Source organism: Saimiri boliviensis, chromosome 19 (assembly GCF_048565385.1).
Source record: "Saimiri boliviensis isolate mSaiBol1 chromosome 19, mSaiBol1.pri, whole genome shotgun sequence".
Taxonomy (NCBI): domain Eukaryota; kingdom Metazoa; phylum Chordata; class Mammalia; order Primates; family Cebidae; genus Saimiri; species Saimiri boliviensis.
The window spans coordinates 41,751,017-41,773,631 of record NC_133467.1 but is presented as its reverse complement, the minus strand read 5'-3'; the positions used below and the strand labels follow the sequence as shown (position 1 = coordinate 41,773,631).

The 22,615-nt window shown below is 41.3% G+C and overlaps 1 protein-coding gene across 3 annotated transcripts in view; it reads left to right on the top strand.

Annotated features, from left to right (window-relative positions):
- LOC120360126 (chromodomain-helicase-DNA-binding protein 1-like) overlaps positions 1 to 22,615 on the top strand; it is a 58,124-nt gene that overhangs the window by 12,398 nt on the left and 23,111 nt on the right. For 2 of the 3 annotated variants that reach the window (XM_039459840.2, XM_039459841.2), the window contains exons 6-14: positions 2,551 to 2,632; positions 6,813 to 6,975; positions 8,337 to 8,492; positions 10,149 to 10,241; positions 11,488 to 11,584; positions 13,117 to 13,190; positions 14,357 to 14,467; positions 17,465 to 17,579; positions 18,170 to 18,323. In XM_039459840.2, the coding sequence (XP_039315774.2) occupies positions 2,551 to 2,632; positions 6,813 to 6,975; positions 8,337 to 8,492; positions 10,149 to 10,241; positions 11,488 to 11,584; positions 13,117 to 13,190; positions 14,357 to 14,467; positions 17,465 to 17,579; positions 18,170 to 18,323 (1,045 nt within the window). The remainder of the gene's footprint in view (positions 1 to 2,550; positions 2,633 to 6,812; positions 6,976 to 8,336; positions 8,493 to 10,148; positions 10,242 to 11,487; positions 11,585 to 13,116; positions 13,191 to 14,356; positions 14,468 to 17,464; positions 17,580 to 18,169; positions 18,324 to 22,615) is intronic. The other variant, XM_039459842.2, reaches the window with a different exon arrangement.

Sequence of the window (22,615 nt, the reverse complement as noted above, 5' to 3'; positions counted from 1 at the left end):
TAGTTGTACTGGAGTTTTACATTATTCAGCAGAAATAGAATTTTTCTAGTTCAGATAACCTGTTTTCAATGCATTTTCAGGTCGATTTAAGAACCTAAGTAACAGAAGGACATTTATAGTACTGTCTTGTGTGAATCCCAATAGCATAGGTAGATTCTTTCAATATCATCGGAAGGTTACGTTGCTTATTACTTTACATTCTGAGCATAGCAGGGACATGTAATATCATCTCTGCAGTAAAGAGATTTATTATGCAGAGTTAAGGCTGTGCATGTTACAAATATGAAAAATTTGAAATGTTTTGGGCAATAGACTTGTAAAACTGTTTGGATCAAGAGGATTAGAGGTCGCCTCATCAGACTTTGCATTCAGTGTTGGGATTCCCTCCATCGATTCCTCTTTAGGGAGCCCCTTTAGAGTATCTTTTGATGAGTGATTTGACCCGCTTCCTTTCACGAGCCAGAATCTACCTCTCCGTAGCCTTTTTCATTAGACGAGCGTTTATTAGACACCTGAGTGTCTAGTTCTTCACAAGGGAATAGGCCCTAATCTGTTTTGAAAGCTGATTCAAACAGAGCCAGGCACCATGCTAGAGAAACTTCCAAACCTCATCTCATGACCACTGTGCAACTTTGTCTGGACCCTTGTGTCTTACCATCCTTAAATGCATCCTCTGCTCATGCCACCCAGCCTTTTCCTGCGGCTTTCTTGTCTTTCTTTGGACCCTCAGTCCTCCCTCCACACACGCCTGTCGGTAGGTGAGTGGTAGTATAGTAGGCACCCGTTTTTCCGCCTGTCCTCTGGAGTTTATCTGTAACCTCAGGAAGAGGGCCTTCTTGTAAGGTGAACCTCTGCTGATCTTTCTCTAATTTGGGGGGAATTTTCCTTTCCATACCTACTATTTTTTTAATATTCTGTTTTACCTGTATATAGATTTAGTTTAGTTTTTTTTTTTTTTTTTTTTTTTTTGAGGTGGAGTTTCGCTCTTGTTACCCAGGCTGGAGTGCAATGGCACGATCTCGGCTCACCGCAACCTGCGCCTCCTGGGTTCAGGCAGTTCTCCTGCCTCAGCCTCCTGAGTAGCTGGAATTACAGACACGCGCCACCATGGCCAGCTAATGTTTTCTATTTTTAGTAGAGACGGGGTTTCACCATATTGACTAGGATGGTCTCGATCTCTCGACCTTGTGATCCACCCGCCTCGGCCTCCCAAAGTGCTGGGATTACAGGCTTGAGCCACCACGCCCGGCTACATTTAGTTTTTTTAAATATGAAAATAATGTAGGCTCAAGCCTGTAATCCCAGCACTTTGGGAGGCCGAGGCGGGTGGATCACGAGGTCGAGAGATCGAGACCATCCTGGTCAACATGGTGAAACCCTGTCTCTACTAAAAAAAAAAATACGAAAAAAAAAATTAGCTGGGCATGGTGGCGTGTGCCTGTAATCCCAGTTACTCAGGAGGCTGAGGCAGGAGAATTGCCTGAACCCGGGAGGCGGAGGTTGCGGTGAGCCGAGATCGCGCCATTGCACTCCAGCCTGGGTAACAAGAGTGAAACTCCGTCTCAAAAAAAAAAAAGAAAATAATGTAATGGGACTCCGAAATGTTTGTAATCAAAATAAAAAGTTAAACATAATTTCCACTTTATTATTTTTGCATCATTTCACATTTGTAAAAGAGGATATATGATATTTATATCGTTTTTGTTATCATATAGGCCTTTTACATTGCAGTATAGTCATTTAAAATGCTGCTGTATTTTACCACTTATTATTGGACATTTAGGTTCATTTCCATTTTTTGCTATTTTAAATAATACAACTTGAAACATTCCCACATATTTTTCTGTATTTTGTTTTTTTAAATAGCTTTCCAGTACTGTTTGTCAAAGTACTTGCTTTTCTGACTGAAACTTCTTGAGAAATTGCTGATGTGACCCTCTATGTTACAGAATGTGTTCTGGCAACAGCCACCAATGACGTCCATGTCATCAAATTCAGGGGATATGTCTTCCTGGACATCTCTGTAACATTTGACTCTATTTACCACTTCCCCCTTTTAAAGTCACACTTCTTAAGTTGTGATACCACCGTCTCTTGATTTTTTTCTTCTGTGCTTGAACGTCACCTCTGTCTTTATGACCTTTACCAAGTCTGAGCTTTAGTGTCTTCGTTAGTAAAACGAGCACAATTGTCTGCTTGCTGTGCTCTTTTGGACTAAATAACACATAAAGCCCTGAGGTCAGTGTCTAGTGCAAAATAGAAGATCATAAATGCTTCCTTTTCCTTTCTGTCTCTGGCTTCTTCCTTTCTGCACAGGTTTTTCCCATTTTGTAAAAAAAAAAAAAAAAAAAAAAAAAGATTATCGTAGTTTTACTATCTTATTTAGATATTGTATTAAGCACACGGTAGCCTCTCAGATAGGAAGTTAATTTGGTTGCATCTGTAATAGCATGGGCTTACTGTTAGTCTTAACAGTCGCGGTTTTATAGTAAGATTGTGAAATATGTATTTAAATCACACAAAACTGAAAGCTTGGGTTTTCTCTCACAGATTCCCTTGGAGTGTTCTTGTTGTGGATGAAGCTCACAGGTTGAAAAACCAAAGCTCTCTGCTGCATAAGACCTTGTCAGAGGTAAACGCACAGTGTAGCCTTAGTTTTTATGTAACCCCTTCTTTTTAAACAGACATTATTTTTGAGAGTAATTTTAGATTCACAACAAAATTGAACAGAAACTACAGATGTTTCCCACACATATGTCCCCACACATGTACAGCTCCCCCCATTATCAGCATGCCCCACCAGAGTGGCACAGCCGTTGGAGCTGATGAACCTGCATTGATACTTCATTATCACCAAAGCCCATAGTTAACATTCGGGTTCTGTCTTGGTGGTATACATTCTGTAGGTTTGGACAAATGGACAAAACCGTGATATTTACTGTTACAGTATCACACAGTAGTTTCACTGCCCTAAAAATTCTCTGTTCCACATATTCATCCTTTCTTCATAACTCTTTTTAAAAAAATATTAGTTTAGGCCTATATAGAGTCAATTGGATTGAAACCTTTTTTTGAGCTTGATTTCTGCAGTGTTAAATGGACATTTTGTGGAAGACAGAAGTAGTACTTAATATGGCCTGACTTCTTTCTGTCCTTTGTATAGGAGAGAAGTTGACTAAAATCTAGTGAATAAGAACTCTACCACAATAAAATGCATTTTATTTCAGAAATGTTTCAACTCTCTTTTGATCATCTTCAAAGGGACAATTTCTTTTAAAAAATAATCTTATTATAATTATTCTTTGTGCAATAATAGATATATCAGACACGTCGTACCCCTCCCCCAATTTACCCGTTGAAAAAATTTGATGGTGCACATGGGGTGATTGAGACCAGTTGCATGCTATTGAATATCACCTCCAGTCTGTCTTGCCTTTGTCCTGCGTTTGAGCTTAATACATGTGCTTTTATTCCATTCTCTGGATCTCTCGAATCATTCTGGCAAGTGGATGAGAAATATCACTGTAGCCTAGATTGGCCCGTTTTACTGAGGAGCCAGTGCAATGTGAAACACCCTTCTTCTTACTGACTTGGTAAAGGTTTATTCATTAATGAGAGCACATATGTTAATTTCTCTGATGATAGTTTAAGTTTGGTCCTTGTCCTATAGTAAATCAATTAATAAATTTAGAGGTCATTTGGAGGAAAGTCTTAGATATGAATTCCATATTTACTGGCCTAAAAGTTGCAGTTTTTGGAGCTTTCCTGTAGATATGCTCACTGTCTATCTTAGCCCAGTCTCAAAGGTCACTGTCCCCTGGTGGGCCCTCCATCCCTGGTGTCCTTTGCCTTCTTTGTAAGGACTTTTGACAGTATCTCCTTCTGAGAGTTTGTCTTGGTCTGTTTTTCACAGACTGGTTAATTCATCTGAGCAGAAATTTATTTCTCACTGTTCTAGAGGCTGGGAAGTCCAAGATCAAGGTGCCAGCATTTGGCAAGGGCCCTCTCACTGACTGCATCCTCACATGACAGAAGGTGGACGGGCAAGAGGGAGCAGAAGAGCAAGCTGTCCAAATGCTGCATGGCACTTTCTAAAAAAAGGAAAGACCTTAATCCTATTCATGAGGGACAAGCTCTCATGAACTAACCACCTCTTAAAGGCCCTACCTCTTAATACGACCACATTGGCAACACCCAGATTTTGGAGGCAACACTTTTCAATCCATAGCAGTTGTCATATCCCGGCATTTAACCTTATAAAAGACTGCTTCATGGACTACCGTGCCATATGCTGATTTACAATGGGAGGAGAGAAGCAGGCACAGTGAAGAAACCTGGATTTGGAGTGGGGAAACTCAGTTCTGTTGCTGGCCCCAGAGCCTTTTCTTGTTGCTCATAAGGAAACTAAGGCTCGGAGGAGTTAAGTGAGGAAACGGTTCTGGGTCATCTAAGCATTCCCTTTTAGACAAGGCTTGGCTTGCAGATAACTAGTTAGTTGGAAAGAAAATACATTTATTTATTGGGCTGAGAGTTGGGGAGGGGGATACTGCCTTTTGTTTCTTCCTAATACTGTTTTCACTTTATAAAAGTTGGAAGCAAACTAAGTGTGAAATAAAGGGAATATAGGGAATGCACAGGTTATACAGTTTATGCCGCATTCACACAGTCCATTTACAAAAAGTAAGGCTACCAAGAACACTTAGGTAGAAGAATACAGAAAATGTTTACTAAGTATTTCAGACACAAAAAAGCTTACAAAATACTATTTACAAACAGAGATGGTCTCTGAACCTTTAGTCAGTTATAAGTTTTGGTCCCAAAATGGATCCAACTGAATCAAAATGCTAATTAGTGTCACGGTAATACCTGTAGTGAGTAGCAGCCTTGATCACCTTTGTGACCTCGCAGCCTTCATTCACCTCAGCTCTTTACTTGGTGGACACATATTGTAAAAATGTTAATTGATTATTGGAAACATTTCTTCTGATAAGTTCCCACACTTGAAAAATACGCCGGGAGTGGTGGCTCACACCTGTAATCCCAGCACTTTGGGAGGCCAAGGTGGGCGGATCATGAGGTCAAGAGATCAAGACCATCCTGGACAACATGGTGAAACCCCATCTCTACTAAAAAATACAAAAATTAGCTGGTTGTGGTGGTTCGCGCCTGTAGTACCAGCTACTCGGGAGGCTGAGGCAGGAGAATTGCTTGAACCCAGGAGGCAGAGGTTGCGGTGAGCCGAGATTGCACCACTGCACTCCAGCCTGTCGACAGAGCAAGACACTGATTGAAAAAAAAAAAAAGAAAAATGCTACATAAACATCACCTAACAAGCAGAACAAGCATGAATGGGTAGACATTGATTAGACATTTAAAAAGAAACACAAAGGGAGAAGGCAAAAATAATTTCTGTTTACGTTTGTTTTAATTGATTGTATTTATTGATCATTTTTTATAAAAGCAGTATCTTCTATGACCCCCTCCCAAATCAAAATATAGAAAGACAAGAAGAGAGGGAAGACATACCAATGACCCTACTCCTACATTAACACTTTAATGGTGTATGTGCTGCCGTAATCTTTGCTATGTGTATACACCCAAAAGGTGTGTGTGTGTGTGTGTGTGTATATATATATTTAAAAAGTCAAAATGTATATTATTTAAAATATCAAAATACAGTATACTTGTGTATATATGTGCATATATGTGTGTGTATATGTGCATGTATATACACATGTCATATATATATACATTTACATACTGCATTTTGACATTTAAAACAGGCCAGGTGTGGTGGCTCACACCTGTAATCCCAGCACTTTGGGAGGCAGAGGCAGGAAAATCACTTGAGCCCATGAGTTCAAGAGCAGCCTGGGCAATATAGTGAGACCTTGCCTCTACAAAAAAATAAAGAAATTAGTTGAGTGTGGTGGTGAGTACCTATAGCTTCAGCTACTGATGAGGCTGAAGTGGGAGGAATCACTTGAGCCTGGAAGGAGGAGGTGACAGTGAGCCAAGATCATGCGACTGTACTCCAGCCTGGGTAATAGAGCAAGACCTTATCTCAAAAAAAGAAAAAAGATACACATGCTCAAGATGTCAAGATGTGGTTCCCTCATTTTGCTGTATTATTTCTTCTAGTGTAAGTTCTTGTGAATGTCAGTTTAGAGGATATCTTTTGCTTGACCTAATATCTTTTCTTCTTTTTCCTGACCTTCTACTTCATTTGTCTCTTACTCCGGGTGTTCTTCTCTGTTGTGCAAAATTTAAAGAAACATTTTTCCATTTGAGGCTCTCTATATTCCTATGTCTAGACACATCCAGAAATCTTGACGTCTTGTATCTCATCTACCATTAGGTTTTATAAAAGGACCATCTCCTATGATAAATCTTGCTTCTTGTTTGCAGTGGTGGGGCCTGATGCTATAGTGCTGGGTTCTCAAACTGCACAAGTGTGTGCATTGTGTCGGATACCTCAGTAGACTGCCCTACACAGGCAGTAACACATAGTTGGAATCCCCACATAAACTGAATAATAGCCATAGTAAATACTCACGCAGTACTTCAGAGCTCACGTAACAGTATTTTCTTCACAGGATTATTATCCCCTTCTTATGGCTGAAACTGAAGAGGTATTATTTCCTGCATCAAACACCTAGTATGCGGCTTGAACCTGAGCCATCTGATTTCATGTCCCGTCGGTCATTCCATTAAATCATGCCTTTCTCTGTACGGGTAAAGATTGTGTTGAGTAACTCAGCCTTGCCTTCCAGTGTTACAGAATTTTTATTTTATTTATTTATGTATTTGAGTTCTCAGTAGTCTTCAGTCTCCTGTTGACTGGAACCCCCATCCAGAACAGCCTCCAAGAGCTCTACTCCCTCCTCAGTTTTGTGGAACCTGATCTTTTTTCCAAGGAAGAGGTGGGAGATTTTGTTCGACGCTACCAGGATATTGAGAAAGAGTCTGAGTCAGGCAAGTTCCTTTCCTACTAATTATCCCCAAGACGCCTTGGCACAGAAACCATCCTGATGCATAATGCATATAGGTGAAAAAGAAGGAGAACTGATTGATGACCAGAGATCACCTTCCGGGGAGACAGAGCCACAGAAATTTGGGAGATATTAGATCACACATGTTGTTCTCAGTCGTCTGCTATTCATGACTCTCTTAATTGCTTACTATGTGATTCCATAGTAGGGCTTCTCTAGTTCATTTTTGGAAGAAATAGGAAGGGCCTGCTGATTTGCAGACTTTTTTTTTCCAACTTGTATTTTCTCTAAAGACTTTATTATCTTTATATGTCGCTTCCTGAGGGAGAAAAGTGTGTGAATGCTGTAGTCTCAGACTACTGTTCAGCATTCTACTGCACTGGTATTTCTTTTAACGCTGCACCAAAACCAGAATTCTGGGACGGTCACCCTTCCTCTTTCATATAGCCAAGAGTTGTGGTCTTCTCTTCTTGTATCTTTGCCCCTCTGTGTTGTAGGATTATCTATCTATCCTTGTGATATTCTCCTGGGATGATTTTTTAAAACAGGTAGGAGGTATGCCAAATAGTGAGTTTGTATGTACTTGGTAAGGGTGAGTTTGAGGGGCTTCTCACAGCAAAAATCCCCAGACCGCAGACTGAAGATTACCTGGCGAACTTGCTCTGATTACTCCCATGTTTTGGGTTACCTGATAAAATGCAAGACGACTTCTAGTCAAATGCATGACATACTTGTATTACATAGGACACACTTGTGTTAAAAAGTTGTTAAAAAAATTCACATTGAGCTGGGCACCTATATTTGCATATCTGGGAATTCTACAGGTGATGTAATTCTAATTTAGAGTAATTTTTGAAATTCAAGACATCTGGGGAAAGAATAAGGGATTGAAAGTCATGAAACCAAATTCGAATGCTGGCCACATTCACATCCAGCTGTGTGACTTCGGATAAGTTGCCCAGTTTCTGAGCCTCATTTAACCCAGCTATAAAAATGGGAACAGTATTTCTCTCACCTGAAATTTCTAAGCTGTTACGCTGATCAATGAGATTAAACGCAAAAATACTGTAGAAACAAAAGAGCTTTGTTCATAGGAGAGATTAGTAAGAATCAAGTTCTTTGCGTGTCTAGCTCTTGGATTAAGAACCAGTGATGATTCCAGGCAGAATTGGGAAGAAGATCCTAGTGAAGGAAGAAATACTATGAAAAATGACCATACTGGCCTAAAATGCAGAATAAGCATGAAATGAGAAACAAAAATAAATTCCTCTAAGTTCGCTAGTAGTTCGTTACCTTGGTTGTCCGTTTATCCCATGCTTCTTGTATTTATTTTTTATCATGTAGCTAGTGAACTGCACAGACTCTTGCAGCCATTTCTGCTGAGGCGAGTGAAAGCTGAGGTGGCTACAGAGCTTCCCAAGAAGACAGAAGTAGTGATATACCACGGCCTGTCAGCATTGCAGAAGAAATACTACAAGGCCATTTTGATGAAAGACCTAGGTAATCAGAGGGCACTTGCCCGCTGAGAAACTAAGTGAGGATGTGATTTCATGTAGTCAGATACTTTATAATCACACTTACTGGTATGATCCCAAGAATACGAGGTGGCATTTTGTATCGTGAATAATTCCCGTCAGCTACCACGCGACTGTGGCGGAGCTCCTTAAATGTCACTCAGCCTTGGTTGTTGCAGTTGTGAAATTTCCTTTTCTCCCCTCCCTCCGTTTTTCTTACTGCCTGTAATGAAGGAAACACTTCCAGGCGTCCTGGTCATGCCTTCCATCCTGCCACCCTGTCAGATACGGTCGTCCACCCTCATCCGCAGTTTCGCTTTCCAAGGTTTCAGTCACCTGCACTGAACTGGAGTCCGAAAATATTAAATGGAAGATTCCAGAAATAATTCGTGAATTTAAATTAAACTCTGTTGTTAGTAGCGTGATGAGATCTGACTCTGTTCCGCCCAGGACATGAGTCCTCCTTGTGTTCCATCATCCACGCCGTCAGCGTCAGCAGCTGCTGTGCCATCAGTCCAATGGTTGCCGTATCGCAGCGCTTTTGTTCAGGTGACCTTCATTTTACCTAAAAATGGCCCCGAAGCGCGAGAGCAGTGCTGCCTGCATTTGGGCTATGCCAAAGAAGCCATAAAGTGCTTCTTTTAAGCAAAAAGGTTTAAGTTATCAAAAAAATGAAAAAAAAAATTGATACGCTGAGATTGCTAACAACAGATCTGTGACATTGTGAACAGTACATTGTTATAATTGTTGTATTTTTATTATGAGTCATTGTTCATCTTTTATGTGCCAAATTAAACTTTATCATGGGTAGGTACATATAGGAGAAAACACAGAATTCATACAGGGTTTGGTACTATCTGTGGTTTCCAGTATCCACTGGGGGTCTTAGAACATTTTCCCCATGGATAATAGAGAACTGCTGCGTTTAAGAGAATGCAGAGGGCCGGCGCGGTGGCTCAAGCCTGTAATCCCAGCACTTTGGGAGGCTGAGGCGGGTGGATCACGAGGTCGAGAGATGGAGACCATCCTGGTCAACATGGTGAAACGCCGTCTTTACTAAAAATACAAAAAATTGGCTGGGCATGGTGGCGCTTGCCTGTAATCCCAGCTACTCAGGAGGCTGAGGCAGGAGAATTGCTTGAACACAGGAGGCGGAGGTTGCGGTGAGCCGAGATCGCGCCATTGCACTCCAGCCTGGGTAACAAGAGCAAAACTCCGCCTCAAAAAAAAAAAAAAAAAAAGAATGCAAAACTTTTTTGTCAAATCACATTCACTGGGAGGAATTGGGAGTGGCAGGGGAGAGATAGGCGTGAAATAACTTCTCTGCATTTATTTGTCCCTTGGCTCCACAACAACACTTAAAGATAATTTAGAATTTGCAGAATAGTAACAGAGTACTCCAGAGTTCAATTCATAGTTAAGGGGTCTTTCTTAAAACAAAATGGTTAGGAAAATTTTATATGAACATGATATTAATTCTCGATTCAATTCTGTGAAATTTGGGAGGTTCATATAGGTTCGAAGGATATAATTGAAATGATTAAGGTTATTTGTAGAAACTCAGGGTTTTGGTTTTGGTTTTGTTCAGTAGGCCATCTCTCTCTTTCTCTCTCCCCCCTTTTTTTTTTTTTTTAAATTTTAGATGCATTTGAAAATGAGACAGCAAAGAAAGTCAAACTTCAGAACATCTTGTGCCAGCTTCGGAAGTGTGTGGATCACCCGTACTTGTTTGACGGTGAGGCAGTGCCCTTTCCCCCACAGGATTCTTTGTTAACATCTCTGTGGCCAAGTCATACTACAATTTTTCAAAATAATTGCATATACGTACTGTGTCTACTTCGTTTATTCTCAGTTTTCTGTATTAGTGTTACCTCATATAGTGTTCATTTTCAAATGTCCTCAGTTGTCCGTCTGATATCCATCCCTTCTAACTATGTTTTCTTTTCTTTTTTTGTTAAATCCATGGTTGGTCCTAGACGCTGCAGACCCTGCGTTGCATCTGTCACATCTTTTTATTTTCCTATAATCCAGAAACATTCTTGGGAGTGTTTTTTTTTTTTTATTTTGCCCCTTTTTTTTCTTTCATGACATGAGGAGTCAAGAATGATAGTTGTATGGAATGCATGATAATCTGGATGGATTTGATCATTTCTTCATGATTTGATTTCCCATTGTCTCGATCCCACTCAGCCTTTTGTCACAACTATTCCAGGTCCAGCAGTGATCGCCCTGTTGCCCAGCTGGTGGTTATTTGTTAGTTCATGTTTCGGTTACCCTCTCAGAAGCCTTGAGCACAGTCGATCATTTCTTTCTTGGAGCGTTTCCCTCCCTTGGCTTCTGGGATGGACTTTCTCTTCTCCATCTGCTCCTTCTCAGTCTCCTCTGTTGCTTCCCCTTTATCATACAGACCTCTATAGATTTCCCCTGAGCACTGTTTTAGCTGCGTCCTAGGAATTTCGATGTGTAGTGTTTTTGTTTTTCTTCAGACTGGGGCTTTTCTGATTCCCCGATTGTTAGCCCTTGGAGCAAGCACTCCTGTGGCTGTGGGTACTCTACACATGATCAGTACAGAGGGTTTGCTGCAGTTGCTTTAAGGGGATCTCTGCCAAGCAATGCTACAAACTAAAGATTGCACAAAATCTTAAGTAGGCGCATATGAGAACTTTTTCAAGAGGAGAGGGCATTGGGAACACATCGGTTTTGAAAGAAACCCTCCGGGTTATTCTGACTGCCATTTTGATTTATTTCGTTGAGTGAGTCTCAAGATTTCAGTTTTGGGTCTCCTTGACCTTTAGCATCCTCTTCTGCCTCAGTTTCCTGAAGAGTGGTTTTATTCCTTAGTTAGGTGTTTATTAGGCTTGTCGGATGTGCCAGACTGTAACTGGTCTGAAGCAGAACTGAGATCATGCCAACAACTGCTTATCAGAGGAGCCTGGCTTCTCTTCCTGTAGCCTGTTGACTCCCCTGACTTTCTTTTCTAGGTGTAGAGCCAGAGCCTTTTGAAGTCGGAGACCACCTGATTGAGGCTAGTGGGAAACTTCACCTGCTGGATAAGCTACTAGCGTTGCTGTATTCCAGGTAGGTGGTAGGTTCACATTTGCTGCTCTGAGCTAATGACTGTTAAGACTTGACTATTGAGGAACTCACTGAGTTGTTAAGGCCAATTCCAGTTTTCTTTTTTTTCTTAATGCTGTTTCAGGTTTTGCCTTCTCTGTGACTACACTCGCACCCCATCCCTTCCACAATCATTCTTTTCTTTCCTGAGTTTCTACAGCACTTAGGATCCTAATCCAGCACTTGGCAGTGGGCTGCGTTAATCTGCTGTCTGGTTAATTGGTGTTTGTGAACTCTGTCACTCCAACTATGTTGTTTGGCTCCACACGGACAGAGATAACACTGAGCATTTTTTTTATAGTTGCCTGTAGTAACTTGCATTGAATTGACACATAGCGAAGGCTCAGTAAACATTCATTTTTGTTAACCTGTTGGGTTTGATTTGAACTCACTGGAAACTTGAAGGACTCTTTCTCAGAGACATGATTTGGGCATTAGAAGACCAGACTCAGTTAGTGTTCAGCAGCCATGTGTTCAGCTTATACCTAATCCTCCCAGTCACCAGAGAGAAAGCAGGGTCTAGGAACGTGCAAGTGAAATATTTCATGTCTTACTGTATTTCACTGGTTCTCATATAGCTGCCATAAGTATGGTAGAGTTGGAAAAGGACCTATAAATGCCTCCTCCCCAGTTTTCTATTTCACAGAGCCAGAAAGGTTACATGACTTGCCCAAGGTCACACAGCCAGCAAATGGCAGACATGAGATTAGGATTGAGGTTTTCAGGTTCAGTGCTTCTCTAACCATTTGAGGCTTGAATCTTGAAAGAGTTCCCCATTAATTACTCCTCTTAAACTTGTTGCAAGCTCACATTAAATGTTTTTATAATGAGAATATTGTTTCGACAGTGCTATGCTGCTTCGTTTATGTGAATTTAGAAGAGCCAGTAACAAGGGGCTCTAGGCCCGACTTTGTTCTTGACTCGTTCCGTCATTGTGCCTCCTCCGTTCTTCCCTCCTCTCATGTATACAAACATTTTCTCATGTGTCGTGGAAGGTGAGAGGTCACTTACCTCTTGCTTCTCTACAGTGATGCTTCTCAGACTTTTCAGCCAATATAGCTGTAAATGAGGGGATAGTGACTGTACCCGCAATCAGGGAACAGCTGTAGATGACTAAACACAAGCTTTCTTCAGAGTCTCCAGTGTTTGTTTTTTTTGTTTTTTGTGCTTATATTTCTTTCCATTGAGCAAATTGACATTCCAGAAAGAGGCGCCGTGTTTATTCTAGGGCTTATATCCCCTGTGGCCTTGGCATGTCCCTTGGGAATAGTCTCCACTCTAGTTTGAGGATGATCGTTCTGAGGGATGCAGCTACCTGTGGAGGTATATTCTTAGAGAAAGCATTTGGGATTTCTAAGGCAGTCTATAAATTATATGACATTTATATTTCTACTTCAGTATTTATAAACTTGTATTCTTTGGGAAGTTTTGACTGAGGGAAATTTACCTTAAATTCACTAGACTTGCAGTGTTTCCATTTCTCTTTTTCTTGCCAGGGGCCATCGGGTTTTACTTTTCTCCCAGATGACCCAGATGTTGGATATTCTCCAAGACTATATGGATTACAGAGGTGACACCTTTTGGCCACTACATCACCCAAGGCTCTATTGGACTTAATAGTCCAGATAGGTCCATGAAGAATATGGGATATGAGAATATTTCAAAGGAAAGCAGGGTGGGAACATTATTCAGAACCAAAAATCAAAAGTAAAGCGAGCAGAGAGTGACGAGTGGAGGCAAGGATGGCGAGCAGAGAAGAGGCACGTGGGCAGAAATAAACACCTGCGTTCCCATCAGTTACACGATGTAAAATGGCGGGCCGTGGAGCAAATGTCGTGGCATTGTTGGTGTTTCTGAAAATGTATATAAACAAAGTTTTGGTGACTAGAGCTTTTAGTGTCTTGTAACATTGACCTCAACAGTTGAGCACTTACTCAGGATCAGTAAAAAGGTGAATATTGAAATTATAGAGGTACCAAATAAGGCAGGGGAAAAGTAAGATCAACTTTTTCTATATAGATGATAGAGAATGTAGTTTATTACCTGGGAAGTCTGTATAATATGTGAGAAGATTCATGTGAAATGATGAGAAAAGGCTCTAACATGAGTTGATCTTGAGCCCAGTGGTAAAGAAGTATCAGCTCCAGACCTTACAATTTACAAAAGTAGTTCAGACTGGGTCTCTGTGTACCTGGTCCGGTGGACCCTTGACAAAATGCTGTTGGCACACGCCACTGACCATCGAGAGGTCCCCAGATGCACAAACACAGCCTGAGCTTGTGGCCGCCCTTCCCCACATGGATGCATGGAGGCAGGTGGTGACCTCTTAAAGCCTCATTGAAAGGCAGATTGCTGGGCCATTAGAAGGGCTCACTCACCTGCTTCCAAGTGCTTGTCTTCTGTTTACGTAAGTAAGAATTATGTGTCACCAAAATTGAAACTACCACACAGGATAGATGTTCAGGGTTGCTTACAAATAGTCAAAACTGAGAATTAACTCCATAAATGCCAAGGCTTCATGTATTTTAACAATCCAGAGTATGTTATGGTGAGTTCTTTTGTAAAACGATCACTGTTTCTGTTTAAATTTTTCCCGTAGGATTGGCTTAGAGTAGGGCCAGGCCTATATATGAAAAGGGACAAAATTGGCCTTTGGTTTTGGGCTAACTTAATTTTTTGATTCCAAAGACTACTTGAAAAGGTTAACGATTTCTGTTTTTCTTCCTCTCTGTAAAGGCTACAGCTATGAGCGTGTGGATGGTTCTGTGAGAGGAGAAGAGAGACACCTGGCCATTAAGAACTTTGGACAGCAGCCCATTTTTGTTTTTCTCCTGAGTACTAGGGCAGGTAGGCTGCGTAGGCGTTAATGGGAACAGACAATGAGGAATGATAGAGTACTGTTACGTCCCACTGTTACTACACTCTTTTCCTGAATTCTCTGAAAGGCGAGGCTATTTACTGAATGTAGAACAAGGTACTGGACTTCAGGCATGGTGCTCTGTTCTATCCAACCTGTCCAAGATGTCATCTCATCAGAGAAGTAAGGCTGAAACCTGGGGTTATTGGAAAGTAATTCTCATCTGCTTTGACCATTGACCTGGGAATGTCCTGAAAGGTTTCTGTAATTTCGTGAATGTTTCGTTTGCATTCAGTGGAGGTAGCTCTTCTTCCTAACCATGAATTTGGGAAATAAGGTAACAGTTTGTCAGCTAGTTGTCCTTCCTTTATAAGTATTTCTGGAATAATGTTGAAAGGCTTAGCAAAAATCTAGTTGTTTAAAAAGTGTTACTATGTTGAAACTACCAACTTTTTAGAATTATTTGTGACATTGTCCATATATCACTTAAATTATAAATACTATGACATTTGTAATGCTTTACCAGTCACAGAGTGCTTTTGTATACTCTTACGTAATTTGAAATCAGCTCTTGGAGATGAAATGATTCTCTAAGTCATTATGGTGTCTGAGAAAAATATCTTATTTTTATAGACATAAATCTTGATGGAATACATGCAGGGATATGTGTGTCCTATTAAAGACAGATTGATATTTTTCTGAAAAAATAGAGTTCAGTCTTACGTAGAAACTGTTATAAATGCCTAGTACTATAAGGGTATATGAAAGAAGTATTAGATATAATCTTCAATTATAAGGAGATTATTTCACCAGTGTTTGTTTTATCTCCCTAATAAAAATAGCCCAAGATTCATATGGCCTTACTCTTCCAAGATCACAGACTGCATGCATTTTCTCATGTGATCAGTTGTCTCAGGGTTAGTCTTAGGAGAAACGGAAAGAATAAGGCAGTGCATCTTCACTGTTGGGAGACAATTTTATTTATGCTTTAATGATTTCATCATCTTCGCATTCAGAGAGCAGCATTATGTTTGAAATGTCTACAATTAGGAGAAAAGAGATCTCTGCTTTTCAGTTCATCTCCTTGGAGGACTCAGAGTAGATCTTCTGGGAACTGAAGCAGTCCCGGACATTATCCTTTTCCAAACACTGACTGTTGTGTTTGCTGTAGTTTTTACAGGATTTTCATTTATTTAACAGGTATCCTTCCAACTTTCAAATATTTCTGTGATTGACTCATATTGCCACCAGATGGCAGTGATAGCTCATAAATATGTTTCAAATATGGCTGTCGCTTATTTATAAAAATCTCACCCCTCAGTGAAGAAGAGCTGCACTTAGCATGAATTCAAGAAGATAATTTTATGGAACACATTTTGAAATGAAATAAGTGCCTGAACAGTATTACAGTATAGTGGATAAAAGCCCGGGCTCTGGACCCAGACTGCAAAGGAATGAATCCTGGCTCTTTCACCTTCTGGCCTTGCAACTTCAGAGAAGTTCCTTACCTGCCCTTTCAACATCCATAAAGTGGGGACAATCATAGCAATGACTCAGGTTCCCAACAGAGTTGTTGTGAGGGCTAAAGGAGTTAATATATAGAGAGTGCTTAGAATAATGCCTGGCAAGTCGTAAGCACAGCGTAAGTGTAACTATCATTATTATTGCCTGGCAAGTTGTAAGCACAGTGTAAGTGTAACTATCATTATTATTAGGTATAATTTAGCATCGCTCAGTAATCATTCATGATTACCTCCTTGTTCCAACTTCAACTTGATATGAAGACTTTAATTAGAATATTCCTGCCTGACTTGTCTGGAGATCCAGCTTATGGCAAGTAGTCCCTCTCAAAAGTTAGTCCCTAATTCAGGTTCATGGAACAAGCCCTTCGAGGCTTGCTGGTTTCAATAACAAACTCTAGCAACCCTGACAAAAGGGAGTTGGCTTTTTACTTGTTTTCACATTAATCAAAGAGAAAGCTGCAATTTATTTTCATGGTTCTCTTAATTCCTGTAATCCAAGGTACCTCCTCAGCTCTCTTCCTGCAGCACCAAAGAAAGACCAGCTTCTTGCCGTTGGTTTTGTTACTTTCTCTGCGATTAATGCGGAAACAAGTACAAACAATACGCACTGGAGTTTTCTCTAATGAGAGGGAGGTGGTTTCCCACTCCGCTCAGGAGTGTGTCACCCCCTCTTCTTGGTAACTTTTCATCGGAGATCTTATTACCTAGTTGTAACTTGCAAGCGACATTCAGCGCTCTTCTCTTGACAGTGCCCACAGCAGATCTCTCATATTTAGATTTGTTTTCTTTTTTTGTTCTATTTTATTTTTTTCTTGAGACATTCTCTCTCTGTCGCCCAGTCTGGAGTGCAGTGGTGTGATCTCGACTCACCGCAACCTCCGCCTCCTCAGTTCAAGCGATTCTCCTGCCTCGGCCTCCTGAGTAGCTGGGACTATAGGTGCATGCCCCCACGCCCAGCTAATTTTTGTATTTTTAGTAGAGATGGGGTTTCACCATGTTGGCTAGGATGGTCTCGATCTCTTGACCTCGTGATCCACCTGCCTCAGCCTCCCAAAGTGCTGGGATTACAGGCTTGAGCCACCTAGCCTTGGTCTGCTTTCTGAAAGAGCATGTGTCCTTTTCCTGAGACTACTCGAATCCAAATCTAATCAAGGTTTTTAAGCAGAAGAGGTAAAGTGGCTCCGTGGCACTAACTTAAGTATCCACTTTTGCCACTTGCCCCTGCTTCACTCATTCTGATTCATTCAGTAATAAAAATTTTCCCATCAGGCAATAAGAGGTCAGGTAGCACTTCTCACTGCTAGAACAAGGCTCTGGAGTTGGGGGTGCGGGTTCATTTGAAGGATGAAGCCAGTTTATTTGATTGATTTCCATTTGTCGGTCTAACCCACACTAGCCTTGTGTTTATTTTCTAGCTCCTTGTCTGTGTGCTACTGATTACGTTCCTTTCTGCATTGTTTTCAGGTGGAGTTGGCATGAACTTAACGGCAGCAGATACTGTGATTTTTGTTGACAGTGACTTCAATCCTCAGAATGACTTGCAAGCAGCTGCCAGGGCTCATCGAATTGGCCAAAACAAGTGAGTGGTTTGTTTTCTGCTTCCTTGGCTTGTCCAGCAGCAGTTCCAGGTTGTGAGGAAGGTGAAGAATATAGTCCTGGCGACAGTCCCACACTGGGAGCCGAGGGACCACCAGGTCTTAGCCCATCTGTGCTATTGACTCCTAGGTTAGTGTTGGAGGGGGGTCGCATCAGTCCAGACTGACTTTATTAGAAAGAGTAAAATCACACTGTGAAAGGATTAGAAAGAAACTTAGAAGTTATTTAACTCATCCTTCTTGAGTTAGGCTCTAACTCAGTTAAAAAATGGGGTTATGGAGCTAAGCTTAAAAAAAAACAGATGTCGCTCTTTGATCTGAGGATAATTTGGTCTTCCAGAGGTTTCCTTGGCCACAGATAAGGAATTCCAGTCATGGTTACTCCAGTATTCTTTCCTTGACTGTCTTGGAATGGTTCAGAGAGAATTTGAGGCGAGTTCTCTCTAACAAGTACTCAGATCCAAATGAAACAATCTCCCTTTCATTGTTTGCTTTTAGATGTATTTACCTGGCATACTTTTGCCCAGTTTTGCAGATCCTTATAGCACACTACGCTTGTCTGACTTATGTCCAGGTCTGTTAAAGTTATTCGGCTGATTGGCCGAGACACTGTGGAAGAAATTGTCTATAGGAAAGCAGCCTCCAAACTGCAGCTCACCAACACGATCATAGAAGGAGGCCATTTTACTCTGGGAGCCCAGAAACCCTCAGCTGATGCTGACCTCCAGGTATGACACATTGTTCTTCGCTTTGGAATATGCCCGTGCCCTTTGTGGAGGAGAGTGTAAATGAAAAGAACCAGCACTCATCAGCCACTCTCCCCAGCGACACATTTGTTCCCTGGCCTCCCTCATATCTGCCACCGTGCTGGCTGTGTGCAGGGTCTGTAGAAACTAAGGATTCAGATCCAGGCGTCGTCACTTCTTGGCTCTTTGGGTTTGAGCAGCTTTTTTAACCTCTTAGATCTACTCTTTTTGCGTTTCTAAAAATAAAGATACCATGGGTTACCTCAGAGGGCTGTTAAGAGAATTAGTTAAAATAAAGAACTCAGCATAGTCAATAGCAATTAATTCTGTACTTCCTCCTTAATCCCAGACTCTTTGATCAGTGACTTACATTACTTCATACTCAGAAGACGGCGAATGAGATTAGGAATTCAAAATTGTGCCATAGGAAAAATGGGTGAAAAAACTAGAGGTAATTTGCTTGAAGAAGGGAATACTGGATGGGAGACAGATGCCGGAGTGGAAGATTTTAGAGCTGTCTTTTGGAAGAGGGCTTAGAGTTAATCTGTAGCAGCCTTTGGGTTAAAATTAGAACTCATAATATTTCCTGGATCTATTGTTTTTGTCCTAAGGATGAGGGGCTGGATGCAAAGAGACCAGCTCCTAGGATACGAGAAAGATGCAGGTATGAAGGGAGTCATCGGTGTCTGTCAAGGGCAGTATCAGTGGGAAGGTCTGGTGTGAGAAGCGTTGCAAAAGAAGGAAGGACGGGAGTTGGCTGCTGTTTAGAGGTGGGTCTCAGCAGTAGGGAGATAGAAAATTCAAAGACGGCTGTGAGGTTTGAAGCCCGTATGATGAGGACAGTAGAAAGGAAAATAGGTAGGTCAGAATTTTAGGAAGATAAAGATAATTTAGGCTTTAGTCAGAGTATGCAGTAAAAATACAATATAAACATAAACTATTGTTAGAGGCAGACTGAGAGACAAAAGTAAAGAATTTTATTTGCAAAAGTTCGCAAGAAGGACTAGGCTTTGAAAGGACTAGTCTATCAGAAAATACAAGTGTTTAAGAGGGAAACAAATTACACAATAATCCAAGCAGAGTTACCAGGTTTGTAGTTAGTCTGAGCATGGGTTAGAAAGCAGCACTTTTTTCCCATGGTTACCGTATGTGCAAAGGCCAGCGCATATCTTTACCTATCAGCACTGCGAAAGCAGGGATCATGTTTTCGTTAGGGAGTCAGTAATTACAGGAAAGGTTCAAGGTTTCATTAATTTGGGGACTAGAACTACAAAGAGTAACCCTGGGTGTTACTTGTCTGTTCTTTGTTTATCTTAGGGGGTCAGTGTGGCTTTTATCTTTTTCTGTCTTTCCTTTTGTTGCTGATTCTACATCACATGCGTGCTTAATTAACCATAACGGTGGTAGGGCAGGCTGTACATTTTAATTTCACGCTGTCTAAGAGACAATTACAAATGTGAGAAGAAAGCTTGAGAGAGAGGTAGAAGTACATGGTAGATACTTTTATTTTTTAAATTTTTATTTCATTTTAGTTTTTAGTGTAAGTTCTGGGTACATGTGCAGAACGTGCAGGATTGTTACATAGGTATGCATGTGCCATGGCGATTTGCTGCATCTAATACCCCGTCATCTACCTTAGGTATTTCTCTTAATGCTATCCCTCCCCTAGCCCCCCACCCCATGACAGGCCCCTGTGTGTGATGTTCCCCTCCCTGTGTCCATGTGTTCTCATTGTTCAGCTCCCACTTATGAGTGAGAACATGTGTTTGGTTTTCTGTTCTTGTGTTAGTTTGCTGAGAATGATGGTTTCCAGCTTCATCCATGTCCCTGCAAAGGAGATGAACTCATTCTTTTTTATGTCTGCATGGTATTCCACAGTGTATTTACCTTCACATTTTCTTTATCCAGTCTATCATTGATGGGCATTTGGGTTGGTTCCAAGTCTTTGCTATTGTGAACAGTGCCACAATAAACATATGTATGCTGTGTTTATTGTCTATGTCTTTATAGTAGATGTGTCTTTATAGTAGAATGATTTGTAATCCTTTGGGTATATACCCAGTAATGGGATTGCTGGGTCAAATGGATTGAGGAATTGCCACACTATCTTCCGGTACACTGTAGATACTCTTAAATGCAGTTTTCCACAGAACAATTCTCCATAGAACCTTGAGAGAAGGTCACTGCTGGGCATGGTGAAGGGGTAAATGACAGAGCCTCAGAAGGCTTGCATTCTCTTTAGAGGAGGAAGGATGTCATAAGTTGTTTGCACTCTCCCAGGGGAGGGAGCTCCAGCGTTCCAGTGAGAGGTATGTTGTGATGTGGGCTGCTGGACACTTCATTGGGAAAGGTGTAGACACACCTCCACCCCATGGGGCCACATACTAGTGGGAACACAGACTGCTGGCTGAGAGCAACTCTGTTGGACTTCTCTTGCAGCTCATGGTTATCAGAAAGCTACTTTTTGACTCAAATGTCTGATTCATCTCTTCCCCATCCAGATGCTATGAGTTATTTGTGGTTGCCAGAAACAAAGGTGATAACCCAATGCCCTTGTCTCAAAAGAAAGCAGGGGATTTCTTTTGAATACCAAAAAACCAAAGTAAAAGATGTGGTTCTGATTTGGTAAATCTAAGTGGTAGATTAGTTTTACCAAACTGCAGTTCTGAAGTCCTGAAAGAAGGAAGCATGTTTATTACCCTGCAGGGAAGACACAGTGGAGAGAGAGGCAGGGAGATGCAGGCGTAGTGCTCACTTGTTAAATGCTCTTGCTGAGTGTTGTCTGAGGTGCTCTTTTCCAGTTGCTTCAGTAGATAAAAACAACAGTAGGATGAGATAGACACTGTCTTTATCCCCATCTTACGTCATTGGCCCAAGGTTATTCAGATTTTGGATTCCAAACCAAGCACTCTCTCACTTCCGAGCACATGCCCTTAATTACTGTAATAGACGGCTTCTCATAAAAACACATATAATTTCCTTGATGACTAGGACACATTGCAAGTGAGCAGTAACAAGGGAGAGCCCGGAGGCAAGCATTAAGTACAAGGGGGTTGGAGTGAGGGTCCCAGTATAGACAAATTCTTACCATAAATACTTGGTTTTCTAGTATTTTTAGTACCAGCTGCCCAAGCCAGTCATCCTGGTTATGTAAAGGGAGAGTAAATATGAATATGTCTAGGCGCATTCATGCTTAAGTGAGTTTTTTTTTTAAGCTATTATGAAATACCTTAAGATTTCCAAGTGACTCACAAAATAGATGATCTAGAGATAATTAACCCTGTCTAAAAGGGCAGGTTTGAATCCTCTTTGGGTCAGGATCTCAGAGTTAGTACTTAGGAGGTGCAAAGTTGGAAGTAGCAAGTGAAAGCCAGGAAAAATTATCTCTGCTGTGTGGTTCCTGTGGCCATAGGGAACAGGCTGACAGTACTCCAGAGAGGGATGAGATTGGAGAAGCAGGATAGTGCAGTGCCAGAGGAGCATCCAGGAAAGTTCAAACTGAGAAAAGGCCTTCGGGTCTGGTGGTCAGAAGTTGTTACTGGTCTTTGCCAAGGTGGTTTCTATAGAAACCACATTTCTATGGAAATTGTTAGGAGAACAAATTGCCAAAGAAAAGGAGTCAGTTTATAGTAGAGGTAAAGTACCCAGTGTAGCCTTCTCTTTCTAAGGAGTCTGTCAGTGGGGAGGTCAAAGAGTCACTAATGGGGTCTCCGACTTCTCATGTGACTGCTGGGAATGCTTATGAAAACGAGTCAGCCGGGTGCAGTGGCTCATGTCTGTAATCCCAGTACTTTGGGAGGCTTAGGCGGGCAGATCATGAAGTCAGGAGTTTGAGACCAGCCTAACTAACATGGTGGAGCCCCTTCTCTACTAAAAATATTAAAATATTAGCTGGGTGTGGTGGAGTGCACCTGTAGTCCCAGCTACTCAGGAGGCTGAGGCAGGAGAATCACTTGAACCCAGGAGGCAGAGGTTGCAGTGAGCCAAGATCATGCCACTGCACTGCAGCCTGGGTGACAGAGCGAGACTCCCGTCTCAAAAAAAAAAAAAAAAAAAAGAGTCAGTGACAGGTGCTCTAGGAAATGCAGGAAATTACTGTTATTCTTCAAAATAAATTGGAGGCTTATACATTATTTTGCTTTTATGGAGAATTGTCAAAGACAGTACCTCTAATAATCATTTATCCCCTCTCTGCTTACCCATCATCCAGCTGTTAAATGGCCATGGCTGTTCCCATTTATGATGGGGAGAGCAGAGAGACTGCCTGTTCATCA